Source organism: Sylvia atricapilla, chromosome 1 (assembly GCF_009819655.1).
Source record: "Sylvia atricapilla isolate bSylAtr1 chromosome 1, bSylAtr1.pri, whole genome shotgun sequence".
In the NCBI taxonomy this organism is placed as follows: Eukaryota; Metazoa; Chordata; class Aves; order Passeriformes; family Sylviidae; genus Sylvia; species Sylvia atricapilla.
In genome coordinates, this window is record NC_089140.1 from 17,822,278 (window position 1) to 17,845,703 (window position 23,426).

The window sequence follows — 23,426 nt, forward strand, 5'->3', positions numbered from 1 at the left end:
GGTTTTTTCTTGGTTTTAAGCAGTCAATGGAACATTCCCTACTATAAGGTGCTACCCTCCTTTCCTTTCAAGATTTGATGCTATTCACTAACACTGGAAAGAATTCCTAGTATTTCCTCCCTATGCTATAAGAATAAATACTCAACATTGATGAGGGGATTAGATACATAATGGTGATAGTAAACAGATTGAAATAAATATTTCAGCAGAAGATAAATCTGAATCCAGATTGAATTTGGTAGAAAATTTGTGGCATCCCACTGAGGATTTCCATATGACCAAATGTCTGTAGTATTTTTAGAGTAATGTAAAATGCCTCAGTGGCTAGTTATAAACTCCTTATGATATATTTATAGTTAATAGAAAAAGTAAATAAATAAAACAGTAAGTATGACTGACTTGGCACAGACTTGTATTTTTTTTCAGTGAGAACTTCTGAGTGAACAGAGAGATAGATGAACAGAGAGATGGTTCCATGTTCCAGTGGTGCACAATCTCTTTTTCTTCACACTAGACAGGAGTGATACAAGACACTAACGGGATATAACAGAGCACAGGGTTCTCCACACAGAGACAGTACCTGCCTCTTGTCTACCCCTTCTACCAATATCAAGCAACCCAAAGAGAAATTATACAGCTGCTGGCTGGCAAGAGCTTAATCCAGAGAGCAGTGAGATAAAGCTCAAAGGCTTGAGGAAGCACCAAAAGTCTTAGCAGAGATTAACTCAATCCCTTGCCTGAAGTAGAGCATCGACTATTACCTACTCGGTGTGCTGCTTGGCAGAATGATTTCCTGTAGATGTTAGAGCTGAGGCCACTGTCAAGCTTCATGTTATATAACTGCCTCTGTGACGATGGCTCCTCACAAATACAGCCTACCCAGCGCAGCTTCCCCTGGGTTTTTGGTTGCAAAAGTTTACATTCTTTTGGGATTTTGTTTGTCATTTTTATTTGGGGATTTTTTAGCTTGTGTTTGTTTGAAATTGTCACAATCTCAGTGCGAAAATAAAGAGTTTCGAAGAGTATATGTGCTACGGGATCCCAACAGCCCTCTTTGCAATAACATATTTGGTGAAGCTTTCCACAGTTATTATTTCTCTGCAAATGCTTCTTTAATTTACCTAACAGAGCCCAGTGTTGTCTTATCTATCTGTTTTGGAACATGCTTGTCTCTGGACAGAGCTAGACAAGGAGAAGAATCTGATTACATAAATGCTACCAAATAACTGAATTTTTTACTGATATAATATCTAGCAATTTCAGGTGTTGCAGAGCCTCTTCAGGGCATCTGCTGTAAAATATTAACTGAAAATGGAGATCTACCAGGAATCACATCCATGTGAATGGTACACATGAATTATCATGAGTATATCCAAAAGGACCTAAATGACAAAACATCCATAAATATTTACTTCCTGATAAGTAAGACAACATGCACCAAAAAAAAAACCTAAAACTAAAAGCAAAATAACTAAAAAAAAAAAAAGTAAAAGCAAAATAAATGGAGATTAAGTTTTCAGAAACCCGTAAAGCGTGCGCTGTTATAATGCTGCTTCCCATCCAAGTCCCAGTGGGACTGCAGCTTTGCTGAGCCAAATGCTCTACAGGTATAACAGGTAGTTTTTTAACCAACTGTTTATTCACCACTTTTATGGGTATTAATCTGAAGTAAAAAACACTTATTCTACATGTATTCAACTTACAAGTTCAGGAAGAACACAGGCCACATGCACAAACGTTCCTAAAGCCAAAGCTCTCTTTCACTGGATATTAGAACGGTGGGAGATAAATGGGGGGAAAAAAGCCATTACTTCTAAAAGCAAAACATTTTCTTTCTAGTCTAGCAGTATTAGTCTCTTGTGTAGCAAAGAGTGTAGCAAAAATGTAAGTTGTTGTGAGATAACATTATTACTTTATTAAGAAACAATAAATTCAAGTGCGTTAAAGCTTTTACATCAGTCACAATGCTGATCTATAAGCTGACATAACCATTTTTCAGAGCAAAACAAGTCTTTTCACAATCACTTCATTTTGGGCACCACCTTTCCCTTGATTATACATAAACAGCAAAACAGCTGTCAACTCTAAACTCGCTCAAATGTCCTATTTAATTAGATTTTGGTTTGCAGCATAACTATTTTCTAAGGTTAATCCTGAATAGGCATATGATTGACAACCAACAAAACTAACCACGAAAAGAAATTTTAAAATTGCAGATAAAGTTTGCAGAAGTAATAGGAATTGTGTTAGTAATTACTGAGACAACAATTTTATCATTGCCTCTACCACAAAAGGCAGTCCCTGTGAGTAACCTATTCCAGTGGAGCTGAAGTTTGTCAGGAAAGCAAACAAATCATATAAACACATTAGTTAACTGCTTAGTTGCTTGGTCATATCTCAATCTTTAAGTCATATGGAAGACAGGTAATTTAGATATAAAACATACTGATTGGTTTATTTTAAAAGAGAGTACATTTTGTCTACATTTTAGGCTCCCCCTAAAAAATATCAAAAGAAGCTCAGTTGGAGTTCCAATGATAATGTTATTTCTAAAAGCAGACATCTAAACTTGAGTACAGCATCAGCAATGAGAAAAAACATTGCACTTAGTGATATTGGGTTAAATTGACAGACTTTACCAAATTTCAAATCATACCCAGCGATCTGAAATCATTATTATCTTTTCCAGATATGTTGGTTAGTTAAGTCTTACAGTCAACAAAAATAGAAGTTTTGTGCAGGAAAAATGCTGGATCCTTGTACCTGTGAAAATTGTAATTATGAATTCATTTTTGAAAAAAAGGTATTTCAGCATACTTCAGCATTTGACTTCGAAAAATCTGTTAACATGCTTTTGTGATTTTTAGAAATTACATTGAGCTTTGCAAACCATTTTGATGTTCAACCATGCTTTAAGTCTTTGAAACTCAGTAATAGAAATCACAGGCAAGAAAAACAACATGTCTTTGCCCTTCGTGAAATCCTTCCCATTTTTAATGAGTGTTGCATCCCTTCCTTCATTTGCAGCCCCCAAAAGCTCGGCAGTCCAAGAATTCCATAACTAGACCCCAAGGAGCAGCAGCAATGGTCCTGAAGCTGTCACCAGAACAACAGCAAGTTAGGATCTTCCCCCTGGGGATGTGGGTGAACAAGAGAGATGAAAGGATTGAAGGCGACCTGGGCCCCTTCAGAGCCAGATCCCAGTTCCAACTTTCCTCCTACAACTGCCTTCTTCCCTGCAGATGCCACTCTGTACTCAGCTTAACTGTGCTACAGTGCTGAAGGTTCAAACTCTAGTAACCAACCATGCCTCGTAAGAAGCACTCAGTAGTTTGCTTTGTACAACTTCCAGTAAAATTTTTATGAAATAAAATAGGGATTAAAAGCATAATGGTTTAAAAGTACACACTAAAAATGCAGGAAATGCCATTTTTTAAGATCACTCAAGAAAAATAAATTCCTCCATGTGTACATGCATTACGCTATTACAATTGCACACTCACCTTTTCTCCAGAGAAGCCTGATCTTACTCAGTAATTAGGACAAATTTATGAGAAGATTGAGTAATAACCACTCAGTCCACAGAAACCTGGAACATGACAGTGGTTTATTTCCATCAATTTGTAGTCTGAATACTGCATACAGGTTTCCTTGTATAAACAGATTTTAAATACTAACTTCAGAAAAAATGGCTGAAGTACAATATATTACTGCATTGCTGTATCTTTTTGTCCATTAATAGTATAAACTTGCTATGAAAAAATTATAAATTAAAACTGAACCGGAAATAACAAAGCCACTTTTTTTTAAACTGAAACACACATGCACGTTATAAATCAGCCCATATGTTGAGATGGAAAACAGTGAGGTGGAAAACAGTGATACTTGCAGAAATCTTCCCTTGCCCATCACCTTCATTTTGGGATTGCTTCATTGCTAACCAATTCAGTTCTTGCAAACCTTGCTCTGTGTAACAAAGTCTGTTCAACACACACGACAATTTTAACATATCCCTTGCACATTTAGTGACAGAATGTCATAGTCTTGGCAACTTAAGGAACTCCTGAAATGCAGCATCCAACATGTCAACTAATTCACAGTTGTGTTATAAAATACAAGCAAAGATGGCACCACAAACCTTCTGCTCCCACAGACTGAAGTTCACATTTGCTTGGCTTAGAATTAATGCATTTTCCACCTGATTTATAGAACCGTACAAGTGGCATATTGAAAGTTAAGCTCTTTTTCTGACTTATTGTCAATAATAAAAAGTCTGGTGACCAAAGTCCCCAGACAGGTCTAAGGATTAGCTGGGTTATGCAAGTGATTAGCCAAGGTTAAAATAATCAGGAACTGAAATTATGATCCAGGATAACATCTGTCCTTCCCTTGTTACTGGAATTGTTGAACAGAGGACAGTAAAGGAAATTTGCATCTACCTCGGCTTTTGCTGGGGGTGAGAGTAGTGTTACAAGCAGTTTTGTAAAGCTCTGCCCACATTAGGATCACTGCTTCCATAAAATTTGTCCATGAAGCTGTCTCTACTCCTGTTCAAGCAAAACACCGCAGCTTCCACCTGAACCTAGTGTCTCAGCTGAACTTTAAACAGCCCAGCTATGGAAAAGGGAAAAAAAAAAAAAATCAACCCACGTTCCATGTATCCAAAACATCTGAAATGCCATTTTTGTAATTTCCTTTTAGACACAGTATGTAATGTAAGCTGCAAAAACAAGTGCCTTGTTACACGCTTCAGCAGTACACTCTCAATGTCTTTGCAAACTAGTTCAACAAGTAACCTAGTTTTTTTCAAATTCCTTAAAGTTATCTGCATGCCCCTGTGACTCATGCAGTGGATAAATTGCTGAGAAGCTCTGTGGGAACCCATGCCAGGGTCCTGCATGATTGGTTTTTAACACTACTTTATTTATTTGTGATATTTTAGTATCATTTTTATCGCACAGAGTGAACACTATGCAGTACCAATCCTTTTCACTTCGCTTACTGAGCATTTCTAAGGTTTGTATTGCAAAGCACAAACAAAATTTGTGATCACAATTAATGATACAGCTAAAAAATGATAATTTTAGAAGACCTAAAATAACTGTGTTTAGGGATTTTTTTTTTAAAGTTTGGGATAGTCACAACTTTGAAGGAATTAATCACATCCAACCCAAAACCTAAGCAGCCTGGATACAATATTTTTAAACAGTCAACACAACGCTGATATTTAGTGATGCTGTATTAATATTTTCACTTTTAGAGTCAGTGACTAGCCATTTTCCCCATAAACTACCTCCATTCCTTATGAACACATCAATGACTGCGTCTTTGCTGTGCTCTCACCTCAGAACTCAGCTTTCCAAAGATTCATAGGTTAAGCAGTAGAGGACTAGAAAGACCAGGGTGTTTCCACCATATTTGCCCTTTAAAGAAAAGGCACAACTAGGTGTAAAGAGAACAGGAGAAATACTGTATTTACCAGTATTTTGAAAATAATGTATTTAAATCTACTCTTTGTGCCACATAAACCAGTAACAAATATATACATCAGCATCAGACCTGCAGCTCTTTATCACGTGTGCTCAACTCAGACTGATGCATTTCAGCTATTTAGTTACTTTTGAATCCTAACTTTAACCCAGTACCCTTCTGTTGTTTAAGGATGGGGCCTCTTACTCCTTTGAGATCAGGGACTCATTTGTAAACACACGTGCACATTTCTAAACACGTTTTAACAAGTCACAAGGCATTTCTATCCTGTGAGCAGAGTAAAAAGCTGCTCCCTATGACATTACTTCTATTTGAGTAACAAGAGGGTGCCAAGGTATCACTACTGAAGGACAAATCTCAAGCAAGTTTGGGGCTAACTGCAGAATGGAGGTTCTCAAAGACCAATGTCCAAGCCCAAGTTTGCACAGTCCAGCAGCGAGCGGGCTCACCACCAACCCTGATGTCACCAGCTCATGAACTATGCCTGAGAACTCTTCTAAGGCATTAAGATAGAAAATTGTTTTTCACTGTCAAACAGATATACTAAGATCTCTTGCAGCAGGAAAATAACTAGATATTAAATGGTCTTGAAATGCTTGCATTTCTTTCTTTCACATATTGACAAGACACCAGAATGATCAGTGGTTCACATTTGTAAAGTACTATGCCCCTTTTTCCCCACCTCTTAATAGGGGAAAGAAGCTAAATAAGGCAGAGAAGCTAAATAAAAGGTCCTGTGAACCCACCTTCAATTCTTCTTCACACCAGGAATGAACAGGGCAGAAGAGAAGAGCACAATTAAAATTATATTCTTTATTCATTCCATTTTAGCTGTGAATGTTCCTATTATACAAATACAGTATAAATTCCAAAATCACAATATATTACAAAATAAAAAAGTACAAACTGCATTACTTAATAAATATATCTAACAAGTTAATCAGAAAGTAGAAGAGACAGAATCCAGATTGGAAACATTTAAATGTTTGACCCAGCAAACCATACAAACCTCAGTTTCAGTTTTGTTTTGGTTTTTTTTGTTTGTTTTTTTTATTTATTTTAAACCATAATGTAGAATACCTTTCTTGATTAGAAAATAAAGCCACGTGAATAAAATGTTGTGATCAGATAATGCTTTGTTGGTGAAACACCAGTGCCAAAAAAGAAGCAGGGCTCATACGAAAGACACCATAACCCCAGAAACAAGAACACAAACACTGAGGTGCAGCCAAGGCAATTACTGCCAAAGCAGGAGACTATTATCTAGTCACAACATTCTATTGCAAGTTAATGTTCTGTTATTATAGATAAATAATATAAATGGAGCAGAGGGTGAGCCAACCAGGCAACAAGAGGCCAGTTTACTCAAAACAGTAATTAAAGACAGAAGAGTCAATTGCTCCCTGCACTGTTTACGTGTAGCTGCATTCCAACTGGCTCAAAGGACCTGTTCTGTGCTCCAGGCAGAGAAAGCAACTGTTCCTAAAAGCAGTCTGTTCTCACTGTGCTGCACTTTTACAAAAGCCATTAGTTTCATTTTGCAAGAAAATACCCACAATATTTTTCATCATCTGGGGGGGGGGGGGTCAGTTTGACATCAACTTCATTTGGTAAAAATATAAGGTTTATGGATAAAAAACACAGCAAAAAATAGCTGTTACATCATAAGCCTTATTTACAAAAACTGTTTACAAACGTTTTTGGCTGTACAGCTGAAAGCCAGATACTAATGCAAGATGTAGAAGATGGAGGTAACAGTTTAAAAATAGTGTGCAAAAAATACATTCTTATAGAAAATAGACAGTGGGGAGAAGAGACACAAACATACACAGAGAAATCTGCTTGCAAATAACCCGAGGCTAAGTTTTTACAACAGAATATTACAAACACGTCTGTATTTATCCCCCACAACCTACAGTCCTTTCAGTCTGGGGTGCTGCTGCTTCATTAAGGATTAAGGCATCACCATCACAGCCAGCACACCTTCTCTCTGTCAGTCCCTGCAGCAAAGCTCCCAGCCCTCGGCCCAGGCGCTCTCATGAGCAGGCATTCTGCTCGATGTACATCTTGGACAAGGACACTGCCATGGACTTGGCCAGCTCCTCATCCCGCCTGCGCTGTACCTGAGTCTGTCTGCACCACGCCTCGTACTCTGGGTTGGGGCACACGCGGTCCAGCACAGCATCGTAGTGCCCATTGCTAAGCCAGCTCAGCCAGATACTGGGCCGTGTCGGGTCCTCGGGCCCCAGGTAGTGAACCATGGTGGACACGGTGGGGCTCTCGGGCCGGCCGCCCGTGGTGAGGTGGATGTTCACGTTCAGCATCTGCCCCATGGCCAGCAGCTCCGGGTAGCCGGCCCAGGCCCCGTCCTGGGCGGCGGCGATGAGGAACTCGCCCACGTCGCCCTCGATGATGGGGTTGAAGTGGTCCAGGTGGTCGGCGATGTAGTGCACGGTCTGCTCGCGGAGCTCGCCGTGCAGCCGCTGGTCCCCGTACACCGCCTTGCAGACGGCGCGGTACAGGCAGTTCCCGTCGGGGATGATGTGGAAGCGGAACCGGCCCTTCTGCCGCAGGTACTTGTCCTGCTTCTCCACCTCGGCCAGGTACAGCGCCAGCTTCTCGCTGCGCTCCGCTCTGCCGCCGGGCCCCCGCCGCACGTCGGGCCCCGCCGCCTCCTCCTCCTCCTCCTCGGCGTGCGCGGGGCCGCCGGGCTGCGCGGGGCCCGGGCTCCGCTCCGCGGGGCCGCAGCCGGGGACCAGCCCGGGCTGTGCGCCGGCGGCCGCCGCCTGCAGCGCCTGGCAGTGCTCGCTGAGCCGCAGGCTGCGGTTGCTGGGCTCCTCGGCGGCGGCCTCGCCGTCGCCCCCGGCCTGCCGCACGCTCTCCAGGATGCCCTCCAGCCAGGCGCGGCTGCGCGGCGAGGCCGGCACCAGCTCTCCGGCGGCCTCGGCGCGCTGCACGATGCGGATGGGCACGATGCGCTCCAGCGGCCGCCGGCGGCTGACGGTGACCTGCGCGCAGGAGCTGAACTGCGGGCCGGCCGCCGGCCGCCCTGCCGGGCCCGGCGCGGGGCCGCTCGGCATCACCTCCAAGCAGGACGAGAAGGCGGGCATGGCGGCGGCGCTGCTGCTGCCCCCCGCGGGAACGAAGCTGTCCTTGCCGGAGCTCTCGGCGGCCGCGTTCGGGCCCGCGGCGTCGGCGGCGCTCGGTGCCTCCGCGGCGGAGGGTCCCGGCGACAAGGAGACCTTGAAGACGGCGGCGGAGCTCGGCGAGGCCGCGGCGGCTGCTGCGGTCGCGGCCGCCGGGTAGTGGGTGATCACGGAGCTGTAGAGCTGCATCCTCGGCTCCCCGCGGGCGGCGCTTTATAGGCGGCGCCGCCGTCGGAGCTGGGGCGGGGAGCGGCAGCGGGGGCCGCGCTGGGGCCGCCGAGGAGGATGAACCGCCCGGGTAAAAATAAACAAGGGCATCACCGCCCGCCCCGCCCCGCCCGGGCCCCGCGGCCGCGGCAATTCCGACTGCGCCACGGGCCCGGCCCCCCCGCGGCCTCCGGCCCTTCTGGAAGCTGCGGGAGCGCGGAGGGGGCGGGGCCGCCGGGACGTCACCGGCACCGCCCCGGCACCGCCCACACACCGCCCTGGCACGGCCCGGGCGGGCAGCGCGCTGCTCGGGGCCGCTCGGTGTGTCACGGCCCGGCCGGGCACCGCGCTGCTCGGGGCCGCTCGGTGTGTCACGGCCCGGGCGGGCAGCGCGCTGCTCGGGGCCGCTCGGTGTGTCACGGCCCGGGCGGGCACCGCGCTGCTCGGGGCCGCTCGGTGTGTCACGGCCCGGGCGGGCAGCGCGCTGCTCGGGGCCGCTCGGTGTGTCACGGCCTCCCTGGCACGGCGCTGCTCGGGGCCGCTCGGTGTGTCACGGCCCGGGCGGGCACCGCGCTGCTCGGGGCCGCTCGGTGTGTCACGGCCTCCCTGGCACGGCGCTGCTCGGGGCCGCTCGGTGTGTCACGGCCCGGGCGGGCACCGCGCTGCTCCGGGCCGCTCGGTGTGGGACCGTCCCGGTGCCAGCCGCTGTTCCTGCAGTCCCGCGCTGGGAAATGCAGTGCATGCCTACAAAGGTGTGTGATATAAACCAGCGTTTTTAAGAGGAGACATGCGGTCTGAAATACGGGTCTCATCAAGACCACTGGTTTATTAATTATTGGCCTGTAGCACCTTAAAATTAAGCCATGTCTTCTAGCCCTAGCTGCAGTATAAATACAGTCGTACCGAAGCCTTTGTCCGTGGACAATTATGTGATCTGTACACACTCCGTTTGATTACATTCTGACAGGCATGCTGACCAAGAAACACCAGTTTGCACTATTATCCAGTGTTAACACGGGTAGTCTTTCCCAACAAAATAGGAAAAAAGGTATTGACATATGTAAGTTCAAAGTGATACTTTAAAACCATTCTGGATTCCATCCCATAGCCTCAAGTATTTTCAGGAAACTGTTAGTACTCCAGGCAGATTGTATAACTTTAGAAACAAACAAACAAACAAAACCAAACAGAAAATCTTTTATTTGGATATTCTGAAAAATTTCTTTTCCTCATTCCATTTACATTAATTAAAAAGACAGAATAAGGGGATCACTTGCAATGTTCTGCAGTGTCAAAAATAATTGCTTTTTTGGAGCCTTGCTTGTATTTTGTATCAGTCTTTAAGGACATACTTCCTATCTTCAGTCTCTGCAGCTGATTCCAGGGCTACAAGAAACACAAAATAGAATTTCATTCTCTTTGGATGGAAAACATTATGACTCATTCAGCTATATTGCACGTTGGAGGGAAAAAAAGCCCAAATCCTGCATGCAAAGTAATGTGGATATTTATGGGAAAAGTTTTCACATACATATTTTTTTATTCTGGATAAAACACAGCAGTTTATTGCATGCAATATTGGGACCCTTTCAATAAAAAATTACAGGCTAAATATATACCCAAAATTTTTGCCTTCGAAGCTGAAATGTAAGATGTATATCAGATATGACTCAAAGCCCAAACGTCCTCACTTACCTGCCAAAGCCAGCCAAAAAGTTGGTATCTTTAGAACAAATGGTGATGGGCCTTATCCAGGAGCATTTCTGGCAGCCTGTTAGAGTGCGATAAGATATTACAACTGCTCTGAAATTACAGAGTGACTCCTGTATTTCAGAATGTTCAGAACTTTGTTTTAAATATAGTTTGTGAGCCCAGTCAGTGAGTCTTTATTTCTGGACTAATCATTACTTAGAGAGGAATATATATTGATCAAACAGCAGTAAATTGAAATCTTCCCTCCTTGAAATGGAGGCTTGGAGAAAAGGAAAGATTCCCATCTCTCGGGAGGACCATCTAGTTTTATTTCTTAGTCAAAACTTGACAATGTCTATTTCCAAGTTAACGTGTATGTTTATACATATTGATGGGAGATTTAAGGTAAAATTACTGGAAATTGCCCACTCCAAGTGGGTTTAAAATATGCCAGTTGCTCTTCATTGTGTGTTTCGGTCATTTATAAAGGTGTAGATTATTTAATGCTCACCAGTTCTTTTGCTGGGGTTTGTTTGTTTGGTTTGTTGTTCTTGTTTTGGGTTTGGGGATTTTTTTTCTGGTTTTTGGAGGGTGGGTTGTTTTTTTTTTTTGTTTTGTTTTGTTTGTTTTTTTTCCCCAGAAACGGTATCTGTAATTTGGTTTAGTGAATGTTCTGTCTGCTAGTAAATGTCAGAGCTGAGTACAGGATGATGGGTTAAAGTCTTCAATAGTCTGGTAACAGAGGGAGGAGGGAGAGAAGCAGCTCTTTCTCTTAGAGAACCGTAAATGGACACAGCAGAATAAGAACAGTTCTGCCAGGAGCAAGTGCTGCATTTTGAATACTCAGTACTGCAAATTTCTTTCTTCTAGGATATTATAGAAACTCCTGCTAATGACTGTTCTGCCTCTCCAAAACCATAGGTTATTTGCAACAGTGGTACATTAATGGTTGGGCAGCTGTTTAATTCTGATTGTTGGTTACAATGAGGTACAACTTGAAGTTTGTGGTGCTTCATTTGAGGAGAGAAACAGATTTTTTGTATGCCCAAATTGTCCTTGTACTAGTATTCTAATGCTCTAGTGTAGCATATTCTGGATAAGAAAACTTGTTTATCTGAACAGAAATCCAAGGAATATCCTTAAATACATGCTAAATATGCCAGCAGGATTTTGTAATGGTAGCAGAAAAATTGTCCCTTTTTTTCCACTCTTTGCTTATAAGCAGATATGTCTTTCCTAAATTTTCAGTTAAAATGCACATAATAAGCTTAATAATAAGGTTAAAATACAATCAAAATCTGTTGCTAGGTAACTGAGAGACAAACCAAACACTGTAACCACTGTCTTGGTGTTAATAGTATACTACTTTTCATATCTTTATTATGTCCTGTGTGAAGTAAATGGAAAGAGAAGCTCACCGTGGTGTGTTTTACCTGTGCTGTTATTAAGTACTGACAGTCTAATGCAACCAACATTTTTCATAACTGAGCAGCCAGAGTTAGTCACACCTACTTGGCCGGAGGGGAATCCAGTCTCTCTGGATGACCAATGACAAAAATCCCATTAAGCTTCTGCCACACAAACATCTCATGTGTAGCTTTCAACTTTCGTACTAAGAGTTACCAGCATTTCCTAAAGGTAATTTTCTTAGATATCTGACAGGTTTTAACAATGACACCCTAAACCATGGTCTACACCAGGGAATAATCTTAGAATGGCCTGGACTGGAAGGGATCTTAAAGATCATCTAGCTCCTGGTCACCTTCTGCTAGACCAGGTTGTTCAAAACTCCATCCAGCCTGGCCTTGAACACTTCCATGGATGGGACATCCACCACCACCATGTGCATGACCTGGAATGATCAAGTGCTATGAGTACAATTCTTGTGAAATAGAAATTTCAAAGAAATATTTGAATGCCTTTAGTCCAATGGTATCTATAAAAGCCAGGGGCACACAGTTCTGCCTTTAGTGCCTTTTTACTACCAGAATACTGGTCTTTAACGTTTCTTTCAGCTACATATAGGACTGCTGTTAATTCCAAGGGAAAACAAAGTTTTTTATTATGACCCAGCTAAAACACAATTCATGTATTGATTACTTCCAGAATACTCCTGTATCTCCAACTTCTGTCCACTTGTGCCTACAGGTTGTGGCCTCATAAGCATTAGAGGTGTTTAGAAAGTGAGGGGAACACAGTATGGATATGCCCTTCACTGTTTTCCACAGAGTAAAATTCCTGAGCTTCTGGTTCACTCATTTCAGGGTAATGTACAGTCCTTTGCTCTTACAGAATAGATCTCAAAACAAGCTCTGCAGTAATAAAACATGAACATTTCTCTTGACATTACTGTTATCACTGGTTACCCTGCACATTCCAGGCATAGTTTAGATTGTTTAGAAGGCAAACCACAATCACAAAAACAGCTGTGGAACAACAGTGGTATTCACTGACGTAAAACGAAATGCATGAGAGTGGAACTAATTTTAACTTTAATATGTAGTAGATACATGATTGACATAGGAGAAACAAATTAATTACATCACCAGGAACATTTGCTAGTGAAGAATGAAGGAGAAGCTTGCTAATATGATGTAGTGAATTACACTGAATAAGCATTTCCATTGCTTCTTTTTTGTTTTGTTTTTGTTTGCGCTGACATTACAGCCCTTTGGACAAAGATATTTCTGACTGAAGTATTTAATAAATCAATCACTTTTTGTATGTAACTGGAAGATGAAATGTTGAATTTATACTAATAATCTGAAGTGGTATACAAAGGAAAAAAATTGAAAATTATTAGAAATTAGAAAAATATATCAAGAATATTCCAATGTAGAGAAGAAATGCTTATATACTTATATAAAACTACCAGTTACAGGTAACTTATTCAGGATATAGTCATTGAATCTGTAAAGCTGTCACAAGGCAAAAGAACTGCCAAAAGAACCAATTCAGCTCTTTCTCATTCCCAGTCTCTTTTTTCCTACTTCTGATGCCAGCTGCTTTGTGATGACTTAAGTGTTAGTATTAACTAAAGTACCTAGTGTATTTCACCCTAAATGCCAACATATAAAGGAGGAAAACTGTATCCACACTTACATTGAGGTGTGAAAACATTGCATAAAACAAGGGCTATGTCTCAGAGATCTTTGCCTCATAATTTGTTGTTCAGCTTCTGCATATATTAAAATTTTATTCACTGTATAGGTGCACCAGGCATTAGAGATACAACCAGTGCTGTGACATCATGTGGCAAGAGTTTGTGGAAAAAGGGCTGTCGGTGATAAATATAGACATTTGCTCATGTCTCAAGGGCTCAGTTGGTATCCCACTTGATAAGTGAGTCTCTAAATGTGAATGATGACGCAGGTCAAGCCTCACATTTCTGCTCAGAAGTGTAGATGGCATTTGCAGTGATCACTGTGCACAGGGCCAGGTGATGATACCAGGAAAGAAAGGAGGGCGGAATCTACAATGCTGTTTCCTCTGAAAAAAAAAATATTAATAATGTGGGAATAATGTTACATAGACAAACTTTATAATGTGTATGATGGTTAGAAAGGTTATCATCTCTATTTTTATTACCCTTATGAGATATAAAGGTGTTCACAATGTCTATTTTTTTTGTCAGTTACAGGAAATCAATCACCTTCTCTCCCTTTCATGTTGGTTAATAGCAATTTAGGGTCAACAAAGTACATACTTTGGCTAAAACTAAGATCAGAACAAGGACAGACTGTGAAGGAGGCAGGGGAAATGGGCAATACAGAAATACAGAAATACCAGAAGCAGGAAATCACCAGTCACAATTACAGGAAATATTATTAATAGCTTAATCTTGATAAAAACTAGAACCACAAAATAACTGTAACAGAAAAGAAGGTGCAATACTGCTGAAGTGAACACTCTTGAACTCCAGTGAGATAGGAAGCAGCCAGCACTACCACATGTGGCCTTACAACTGAAAGACTTCGGAAACAGACTGATTCCATGGGAAGTGTCAACCCCTCTGTCCTCCACAACCTTGCAGTACATACCTTTCCCTGCCTTTCTGCCATCAATAAGCAGCAAAAGGAAGAATCATCATTTTGCAGCTAGAAGCAAGTGGCACAGAAAACCACATTTCATCATTCATGCTTTGAGAGTCATGGAATAGCATGTAATTACATTTACCAGCTTTGTTGTTCCCCTGCCAAGTCCTTCCTGTGGGAAAAGGCTGTGGTTATGTGCTACATAACCAGCTCAGCAAGTCATGTCAAATCCCTGATGAAATGTAGGGAGAGAGCTTACCTCATCACAATTAAGAACCTGCTCTGTTTCCATTTATGTAGCACAGAGCTAACTGTTATGGCAAGGTTGGATCACAGCTATTTAACTCCACTGTCTTAATATGAAAAAATAACACAGGTAGAGCCATTAGAGAGGAGGGATGACATCAATTCGTCCTGACTGATGTCCTAGTCTACACAAATAATTAAATCTTCCCTTAACATACTAAGCCATATCTAAGTGTACAATATGGAATTATTTTTTCTGATCTGAATTTTAAAAGTTCTAATAAAGCAAGAGACAATTTTTAAAAAGCATTTATAACAATGAGCCTGAATCTCAAATATTTTTCACTGGATATACCAGGGAGAGTTAGCAGATTTATACTGGTAACTCCAATAAGAATGGAATCTTTATTTAGACTGAAATATAAACTAGTGTTCCTGAGGCTTCCAGTGAGTATCTACAGAAATTTTAAAATAGGAGAGAGTTGAGAGTTTCAGTATTTATTCAAGTGTAACAGAAGCATTAACATTGTTGCAAAGAAGCACTACTTGTTAAACCAAAATTACCTTTAAGTGAAAATAAACATTCTTCAAGTTGTGATTTATAGGTAAGCACAATATTATGAAAATTAAGCATTAATCAATTAGTAATTCAGAGAGAGAATCCCAAACACAGTCAACTTCCTTTATCAGACCTGGACATAAAGGGTTTTGTGCACGTCTATCTGAATTTGATATAAAATCACTGTAAGAAATTTAGTATATCTAATCTTGCGGTACCTAAAGAAAGTTTCTGATGCTGCGTGGTATGAGTCATTACCAATCCAATGAAGACAGGGATTAAAACAAGAAGTAAGGGATGATGATGGGGAGAGACAACTAAAAATGATTTAAAGAAACTGTTACACTGAAGAAACTTGCTAGTGGAATACTTCGAAGATCCATCTTGAGACTGACTTTAATATTTTAATTTATTACACCAGCACAAGGTGTGCTACTGACTCAAAGATTCACAGCTGAATAGCATTTAAAGAAGATTCTTAAAATGTCATATGGGAAACATCTGAAGACTAGAGACAGAATTGCTTTTGTGACTACCTGAAATTCAACCATGCAAAGTGAAAGGGCATCCACCTCGTGGCAGGTCAGTATTTCTGTTATTAGCATAATGTCAGCTGTGGGAAACCATCAGGACAGAAGACCCACAAATGGTATTATTCAGAGGCAAAATCACCATACTTTCAAAAGAAACTTCTGAAACTTCTTTGTAACTTTCAAAAAGACAAATAGGATCCTAGAACACAGTAGGTGAGTACGTATCCAAAATAAAAAAAAAAAAGTATTTGTTTTATGAAGAACTTGTGAAACTTAATCTGGAATACTGTATACATTTCTGTTCACTGTTGCTTAAGGATGTTGACTGGAAGGAGAGCAAGGGGGAATTAGAATGATGAGGGCATTGGTGGCTGTCTAAGAAGAGCAGATGACTGTTCTAGGCTTGCATTAGCTAATGAAGGTTGAGAAGGGATCCCTAAAAATACATCACAGGTTAAATACTAGGGAGTAAGAAGAGCTCCTTTGGTTAAAGGTAGCGTTGGCCAAAAAGAAATGGATACGATCTGGCAATGAATAAATTTAGTCCTGACTCACAGCCTTGTCTTTCAGATATGACGTAACTGCAAATAGTTTTATGAAAGGATCCAGGTAACAAAATACTTGCAGCACCATGGTGAAACAAGAGTGGCCTATGAATGTGAGGACCATTACAGTTTAATTATAACAGAGGACTATAGCTTGGTAAAGACTTTGATCTTAATGTGCAATCAAATCTTATTCCACTTCTTTGTTCCATTTATGTCTGTTTCCTGGTTTGTTTGGTTGTTTTTTTTTTCCAGGGTGTTTGTGGTCCACAGTGTTCCCTGCACAGAAAGCAGAATCCCCAGCCAGTGAAACAGTAACACACCTGGAGAGATGGGAAGCAAACCAGAGGCAAGTAGGATCTCATTTTCAAAGAGTAACAAGTAAACTCAGTTTGCAAAGTACCGTTCCAAATCCATTTTCAGCAGTTTCTAACTGGGTTAAAATTATCATAAAATTCATTTCAGGGAATTTGGAGAATGAAGATTATAAACAAACAGCTTTTGATTATTATCTAAGAGAATCAATAGCTGTCCTTGCCCAGGCAAGAAAACAAAGACATTTCTAAATAAACAAGATTATTATGAGTGCACCAGATAATTAGGGTGTGCGGCATCGAGTTACTTAACATAAAAACATTAGTTAGAATAGTTCAGATCAACAATATCAAAAATAAGAAAAGAACACACAGTTAGTCATAATATGTCATAAACAAAGTCTTGAGTTTTTCAGTTCATAAATATATGTGAATCTTCTGATCAGAACTTCTAAAAGATAAAACTTGCTCCTTTCATATGTATCAAAGCAATAGATGGGATAAATAAATAAGTTTTCCTAATCGGTGATCTGATGTCATGAAAAGTTTGATGTAATCTTTGGAAGTTTTTTCTTAATAAATTTGTGATCTTTTTCAAATGGCTAGTTAGATTTTTTTCCCAAACCAAAATGCACTCTTCCCTACATTATCAGTGTTGAAATGCGACCTAAAAGACAGGCTTTACAAATGGTCTTTTGAAGCCAAGTAATAAATTCTGCCACTCACTCAATTGCCTTTATTTTTCTAACCAAGAGAAAGCCTCTGAGAAGAATAGTTGAGTTACAAGTATCAATTTAAACCATTACTCAGCACATCTCCCCTTTCTTATTCATTTGAGTAACATTTGCCAGTGTACTCATGATTTATCTCTTGTACTCTATGTAACTTCTTAAAATTCTCTTTTTTACTATTATAATAAAGATCACTTGTTTATCCCTTTTTCAGCTTGAGCTCAAAGAGAATAAAAAAAAATAATCTAGCATTTAATTGTATGTTGACAGTTTGTATCACTTTCCATCTTTCTTCTGTAGATGAAATAATGCCCAGAGCTTGAAGAAAAGGTACAATTAATTAAATTATTTTCATTCTTGAAAATAAAGGCACTTTTTTTTTCCCTAAAAGCCATATGAATCCCTGGCAGTTCTCTGGACTCACAGAACCTTAAATGGTTTTATTCTTCTAATCATGGTGAGTCATGAGCCATAAAGATTATGTGTCACATTGAACAAGCATTGAACTAGCAAAATTCAGCTCCATTAGAAGAAATCATCCCGTTTAAAACTGTTTTAAATAATGAACATATAATAATGTAAAGACATTATCTATAAGCAATTATTGCTTCTACATTTATAGAGCTGCACCATGTTGATGTGATGTGTGATATTAAGTATTTGACATCTCTCCAGGTGTAATTTGAGTTCAAAAGCATTTAAAGAATTTTTAATGCAGATGCCAGTAGCTATTGAGGTCAAAGAGCACTATCAGTCAAACAGTGTATTCAAATTCACATTAACAGCTTTATCATTTTTCAGCTAGTCCATGCTTTCTGAGTGACTTCTATCAAGGGAGATAGAAAAGTATACCTAGTTTTGGGCTTAGAACTACACAAAAACTAGAATTTTCTCTAACTACACAAAAACTAGAATGCCATAGTCTAAGTTTATTATTATGAAAGAACGAATTTCTTTCATAATTATCATTATGAATGAAAGAAAACTGGCCATTCATAATGGCTTATACTCATGTTCGACACCACCTTTCTCTAGCCTGCAGCTGTAAACTGCCCAGATCTTTTCTTCTTCTTCCTTCATGGCTTAAACCACTACTCTGTATTTCTTTCACATTTTCCTCTTATTCTTATGCAGCCTTGAAAACTGATCTGAACTTCATCCACCCCTGTCCTCCAGTCTGTAAAGAGAGGTGAGGCGTTCAGGACGGGCTGTGTGGTGGGATTGCACTGGGGTCACGTCATGTGCGATACTGTCTGGAACATGCCATCATGTGGAGAGAATGTTTCCTGACCTCGGTTACCTGTGTGTGAATTCCCTTCTGACGCTCTCCAGCGAGGATCTAACCACTGATATTTACAACTTAGCTGCACTTTTAGCTTAAATAGGAAGTGTCCGGTTGGACAAACCCTCCAGCAGCGAGGAGGTTACCTTAAGGTGGGGAAGAGGCCACAGAATGAGATTAAAACGTATCAAATGAGAAAAACATCTAGAAGGCAGTGCGGGTATTTGCGAATCAACAGGTGACTGGTAGCAAATAGAAGGGCGTTCGGCCTCTCGGGACACGGGGCGCCTGCCCTGGGCCCACGTTCCCGCCCGGTCGGGGAGGCTTTGCGGGGCGAACGGGGCTGTGCCCGGGGCGGGCTCGGGCCGGAGCCGCCCGAGCGGCGGGGCCCGGGCACTGCGGGGAGACTGGGGCGGGGGGCGGCGGGGCCCGGGCACTGCGCGGAGGCGGCGGGAGGCGGCGGGGCCCGGGCACTGCGCGGAGGCGGCGGGAGGCGGCGGGGCCCGGGCACTCCGCGGAGGCGGCGGGAGGCGGCGGGGCCCGGGCACTCCGCGGAGGCGGCGGGAGGCGGCGGGGCCCGGGCACTCCGCGGAGGCGGCGGCGGCAGACAGCGAGGCCCAGCCCAGCGCCGCCCGCCCGGGCCGCGTCACTTCCTGCGCTCCCCGCGGGCCCGGCTGCTCGGGGCGGGCTCGGGACGGGCCCGGCTGCTCGGGGCGGGCTCGGGGCGGGCCCGGCTGCTCGGGGCGGGCTCGGGGCGGGCCCGGCTGCTCGGGGCGGGCTCGGGACGGGCCCGGCTGCTCGGGACGGGCCCGGCTGCTCGGGGCGGGCTCGGGACGGGCCCGGCTGCTCGGGACGGGCCCGGCTGCTCGGGGCGGGCTCGGGACGGGCCCGGCTGCTCGGGGCGGGCTCAGGGCGCTCTGCGGCCGTCTCCTCGGGCTCTACAGCTGCGGGGCCGCGGCGGCTCCCGGCCGCTCTCCGGTGACACCGGTGACGCCTTTTTCCTGCCTCTGGTCGTAGCCTTCTGTCCGGCGTCCAACTGCTCCGGCGTGAGGCTACTCCATGGGCTGCAGGCGCATCCCTGTGCCTCCGTGCGCTGCAGGGCAATGACCGCCGCGGCCGGGGCACCTCATCCCCGTCCTCCTTCACTGACCTCGGTGTCCGCAGAGCTGCTGCTCTCACCTGTTCTCACTCCTCTCCGAGCGCAATCTCGTTTGCCCAGTAACTTCTTTCCTCCTTAGATCTGTTACCAGGGAGGTGCTGCCCGTTGTGATGGGCTCGGCCCTGGCCAGCGTTGTGTCGGCCCTGAATCCGGCTGGAATTGGCTCCATCGGACATGGAGGAAGCCTCTGGCAGCATCCCCCCTGTAACCCCGCGCTACCAAAACCCGGCCATGCAAACACAGTACCCCCGTCGGCCTTTAAATAGTGATTCATGTGAAATTGTAAAAGAAACACAGGCACTGCCTCTGAGTTTCCATTACTGACAGAAGATCGATTAATAATGCAATTACTCTAAGACTGCAAGTGTTTTTTTCAAGTATTTTAGGTTTTCTATCCCTTGCATTTCAGGTGTCTTAAAAATAGGGTATTAAAGCACTGATCATGCTACATAAGCAGTTATCAAAGAAATACCAGAATAAAGGAGCTACCTATTGCTATTCAAACTTTAGTCAAGCTAAATTAGGAAAGTATTTCCTAATAAAAAATAGGAAAGTATATCCTAACAGACAGATATTTTTGTGCTATGAAAAATACTTCTGTCACTGTCATCTCTGTATGATACAGCCCTTCAGGAATCTTTTTGCCTTTTCGTATGTTTTCATATACCTATTTCATCTAAATTATATAGATTTGTGTTTTCAAAACAGATTAATATGAAAGTATACCTTAATTAGAGACTAGATTACTTGGCTATATGAATTACAGGAAATTACACAGGGGTTAACAAGGCTTTAGGTACAAAAAAAGATAAGTGAGAGTTCTCAAAGTTTATAGTGGCTAAAAACCATGAAAATAAATGCAGGCCTGGCAGTTCCATTGACACTTGTCCAGTGTGAGCTACAAGTTTGACTTAGCTGATCTCACATGTCTAAGAAGATTAAATTAAATAGTGCAATGCTTTGACAAATCATGTACAAAAGCAAGTCGGAAAGAAGAGCCAAATAGTAAAATCTATTCTTTCTTCACAGTTGTGTGTCTCCTAAGCAGTATGTCTCTGAAATGTAATGCTTAGACTTGGGACGGAGGGTGCAGTCCTACAGAAGGCACAGCTCAGTCCACTCAACCTCAGTGCCTGAGCAGTCTGTGCGGGCAGACGGTGCCTCTGGAGACCTGCAGAGGGAGATCTGATCCTCCAAAATGAGGGGTTTCTAGCTGTCCCTTTTCTGTGTAAGAAACTTCATAGGAAGGTGCTTAGGGTCATAAAATAATTACGTGGAAAAAATTCCTAGAAAGAGTAAGCTTTTCTTTTTAGTTCTCAGTGGTATACAGAGATACGAACTAAAATTAAGTGCTTTGAGTACTATTTTTAGAAGCAGTATCTCATTCTACATCTAATCGCTGAAACACTCCAGCTTTTTTTGCTCACCCAAGCCAGGAGCAAGCAGAATTTATTTCCTTTAACTCTTCTCCCATTCCTTGCTAAAATACTGATATTTCAATTCTTTTCATCAAAAAAACCCCAACTTTGCAGGGTGTTGAATTAGGATTTATAAACAAGCTTTGGCCACTTACTGAGCTTACATTTTGATGTCTGTATTAATACATGTGTGTGGGTCTCATTTGCAGAATCTGACTAGTTACCATCTGGCAGATAGATACTTGAGTGTTCCTAAGTTAGTTATTTTTCGAGAAAGCTGAATATCCTTTCTGCATAAATATTCTCTGCTTGTCAAATATTGAGTCCAAGTATATTCCAAATATGCAGTACTGAAGATTTGAAGGGGGAGTCTTTAGTTTAACAGAGAACACTTTGTACACCAATATACAAAGCCTATTTATATTTATATTTATATTGAGGGTCAGGTCTCATGCTTTCCTTGCATGGGACTAATGAGATATGTGTTCAATTTTGTATATTCAGATCTTCCATTTCATGAGTTACAGTTTTCTTAGTGTAAATTTTAAATTTTTATCATCTCCAGGAGTGATGCTATGGAGCAACAATTACAACAAGCCTTAAAAAGATGTCATTGATACGCCTGACTCGGCAATGTATGTTACTTTGGGCACATTTTTTATAATTTATTCTGCAAAAGCAAATTACAATTTTCTTTGTGTAATTACTTTCTAAATTTTATGAAACAATACTGTAGTGTAATATTTCTTATTTTCTTTAGAGAAGACTCCCTGATATTTTACTTAACAGTCAGATTTGTTATTTGGGGTTGAGAATCAACTCACAGATTAAGAAACATACATTTAGGTGTCTTATGAGAGTGTCACTACAGATCTGTCACTACAGTCATTACAGATCTGTTTTTCTGTTCAGTGCAGATGTCTAAAGATACCTGACCTGGTCTGTGCCTCTGGTTGCAGAAAGGGACAGGTTTCCTTCAGCCCTGTGCCTTGTTGGCCAGGCCTGTGTGACATGGGTTTCATACCTCACTTCTGACACTAAACCATGTGTTCATGAGCAACTAAGTCAAGTTTCGTTTGCCTTATTGCCTGTGGCAGGAACTTACTCCCCAAGTTCTTAGGCAGACACTTAAATTTAGGACTTTGCTCTGCAGATGACATTCCTGCTGGCAGCCTGAGATGTCCAAAGGGATGTGAAGCTGTGAGCTCTGACAGGTGTAGGGACCCTGCCCAAGTGAACAGTAGGGCATAGAAATGTATTTAGGTGATTAAATCTAGTCACAGGCATCTTGAACAGAGTAATGGAATAGTCATACTTTCCTTTCGACCAGCTTGCTTTGTATATAAAAATAAATAATTCTAAGATTTTGATTTCTAGCTCGTTTGCTCCCTCTAGCCAGATTTGTTCATCTGCAAAAGCATCAGTCAAGCACAATGTGGAGAAAATTTTGAAGAGCAGGCTCCAAACCTTTGTAAATACATAAATGACCCACTGACAGACATTGACTTTTTACATATATGGGTAAAGAAAAAGTTCTTTTTCACTTCTATGTTAATCTTCACTAGATACCATGTTTCATTCATATATCCTTTTTGTGCAGATTAAAGCAGTACTTTACTTAGTGAAAAGTAATCCATGGAAGTACTGGAAATAAGGGAGTAAAGAAGAGTACTAATACATGTTCAAAATTTACCGTATAAATTGTCTTTTGCAGATTTACAACGAACAGAACATTAATTACAATGTGCTCGGCATATTAACAACCATATCTAGAAAGATATTCTTAAATTGCCTTGTGGTATTTCTGGTAAAATACTTAATAACAGTATTTTAATAGGCAAGAAAAGTAGTACACTCTCTGTGTGTATAATTTATTTACAGTTCTTCTCCTACTTATTTATTTGATAAAATACAGTCAGTGAATGTTAGGTAGCAAATTAAAGCCCATTCCAGCATTAACACTCCTTGGCAATCATGTTACAATCAATGAGCCCTCACTACAAGAGAGGAATATACATAAATCCTCAAATTCAAGTTACTCATTTGAACAGTAATAAAAATATTTTAATA

At 42.0% G+C, this 23,426-nt stretch overlaps 1 protein-coding gene and 2 long non-coding RNA genes across 4 annotated transcripts; 1 reads left to right on the forward strand and 2 right to left on the reverse strand.

Annotated features, from left to right (window-relative positions):
- Positions 1-6,288: 6,288 nt before the first annotated feature.
- On the reverse strand, positions 6,289-8,970 carry OTUD1 (OTU deubiquitinase 1). Its single transcript, XM_066316239.1, has one exon. It carries the CDS (start codon positions 8,823-8,825, stop codon positions 7,527-7,529), a length of 1,299 nt encoding a protein of 432 aa, XP_066172336.1. The 5' UTR covers positions 8,826-8,970; the 3' UTR covers positions 6,289-7,526.
- A 594-nt stretch (positions 8,971-9,564) lies between these two features.
- LOC136359540 (uncharacterized) lies at positions 9,565-17,365 on the forward strand. Of its 2 annotated transcripts, XR_010743301.1 has the most exons (3): positions 9,565-9,666; positions 15,796-16,120; positions 16,708-17,365. It is a non-coding gene; the product is annotated as an uncharacterized lncRNA (long non-coding RNA). The 2 variants fall into 2 exon arrangements; XR_010743299.1 differs by having other exon boundaries at positions 15,796-17,365.
- LOC136359535 (uncharacterized) lies at positions 10,024-10,627 on the reverse strand. The gene is made up of 2 exons (XR_010743298.1): positions 10,539-10,627; positions 10,024-10,229 (listed from the first exon to the last, which is right to left on the reverse strand). It is a non-coding gene; the product is annotated as an uncharacterized lncRNA (long non-coding RNA).
- Positions 17,366-23,426: the final 6,061 nt, after the last annotated feature.

Bases quoted from the DNA above. Each gene is read 5' to 3' on its own strand.
- OTUD1 (XM_066316239.1), bottom strand. From the start codon at position 8,825: ATGCAGCTCTACAGCTCCGTGATCACCCACTACCCGGCGGCCGCGACC.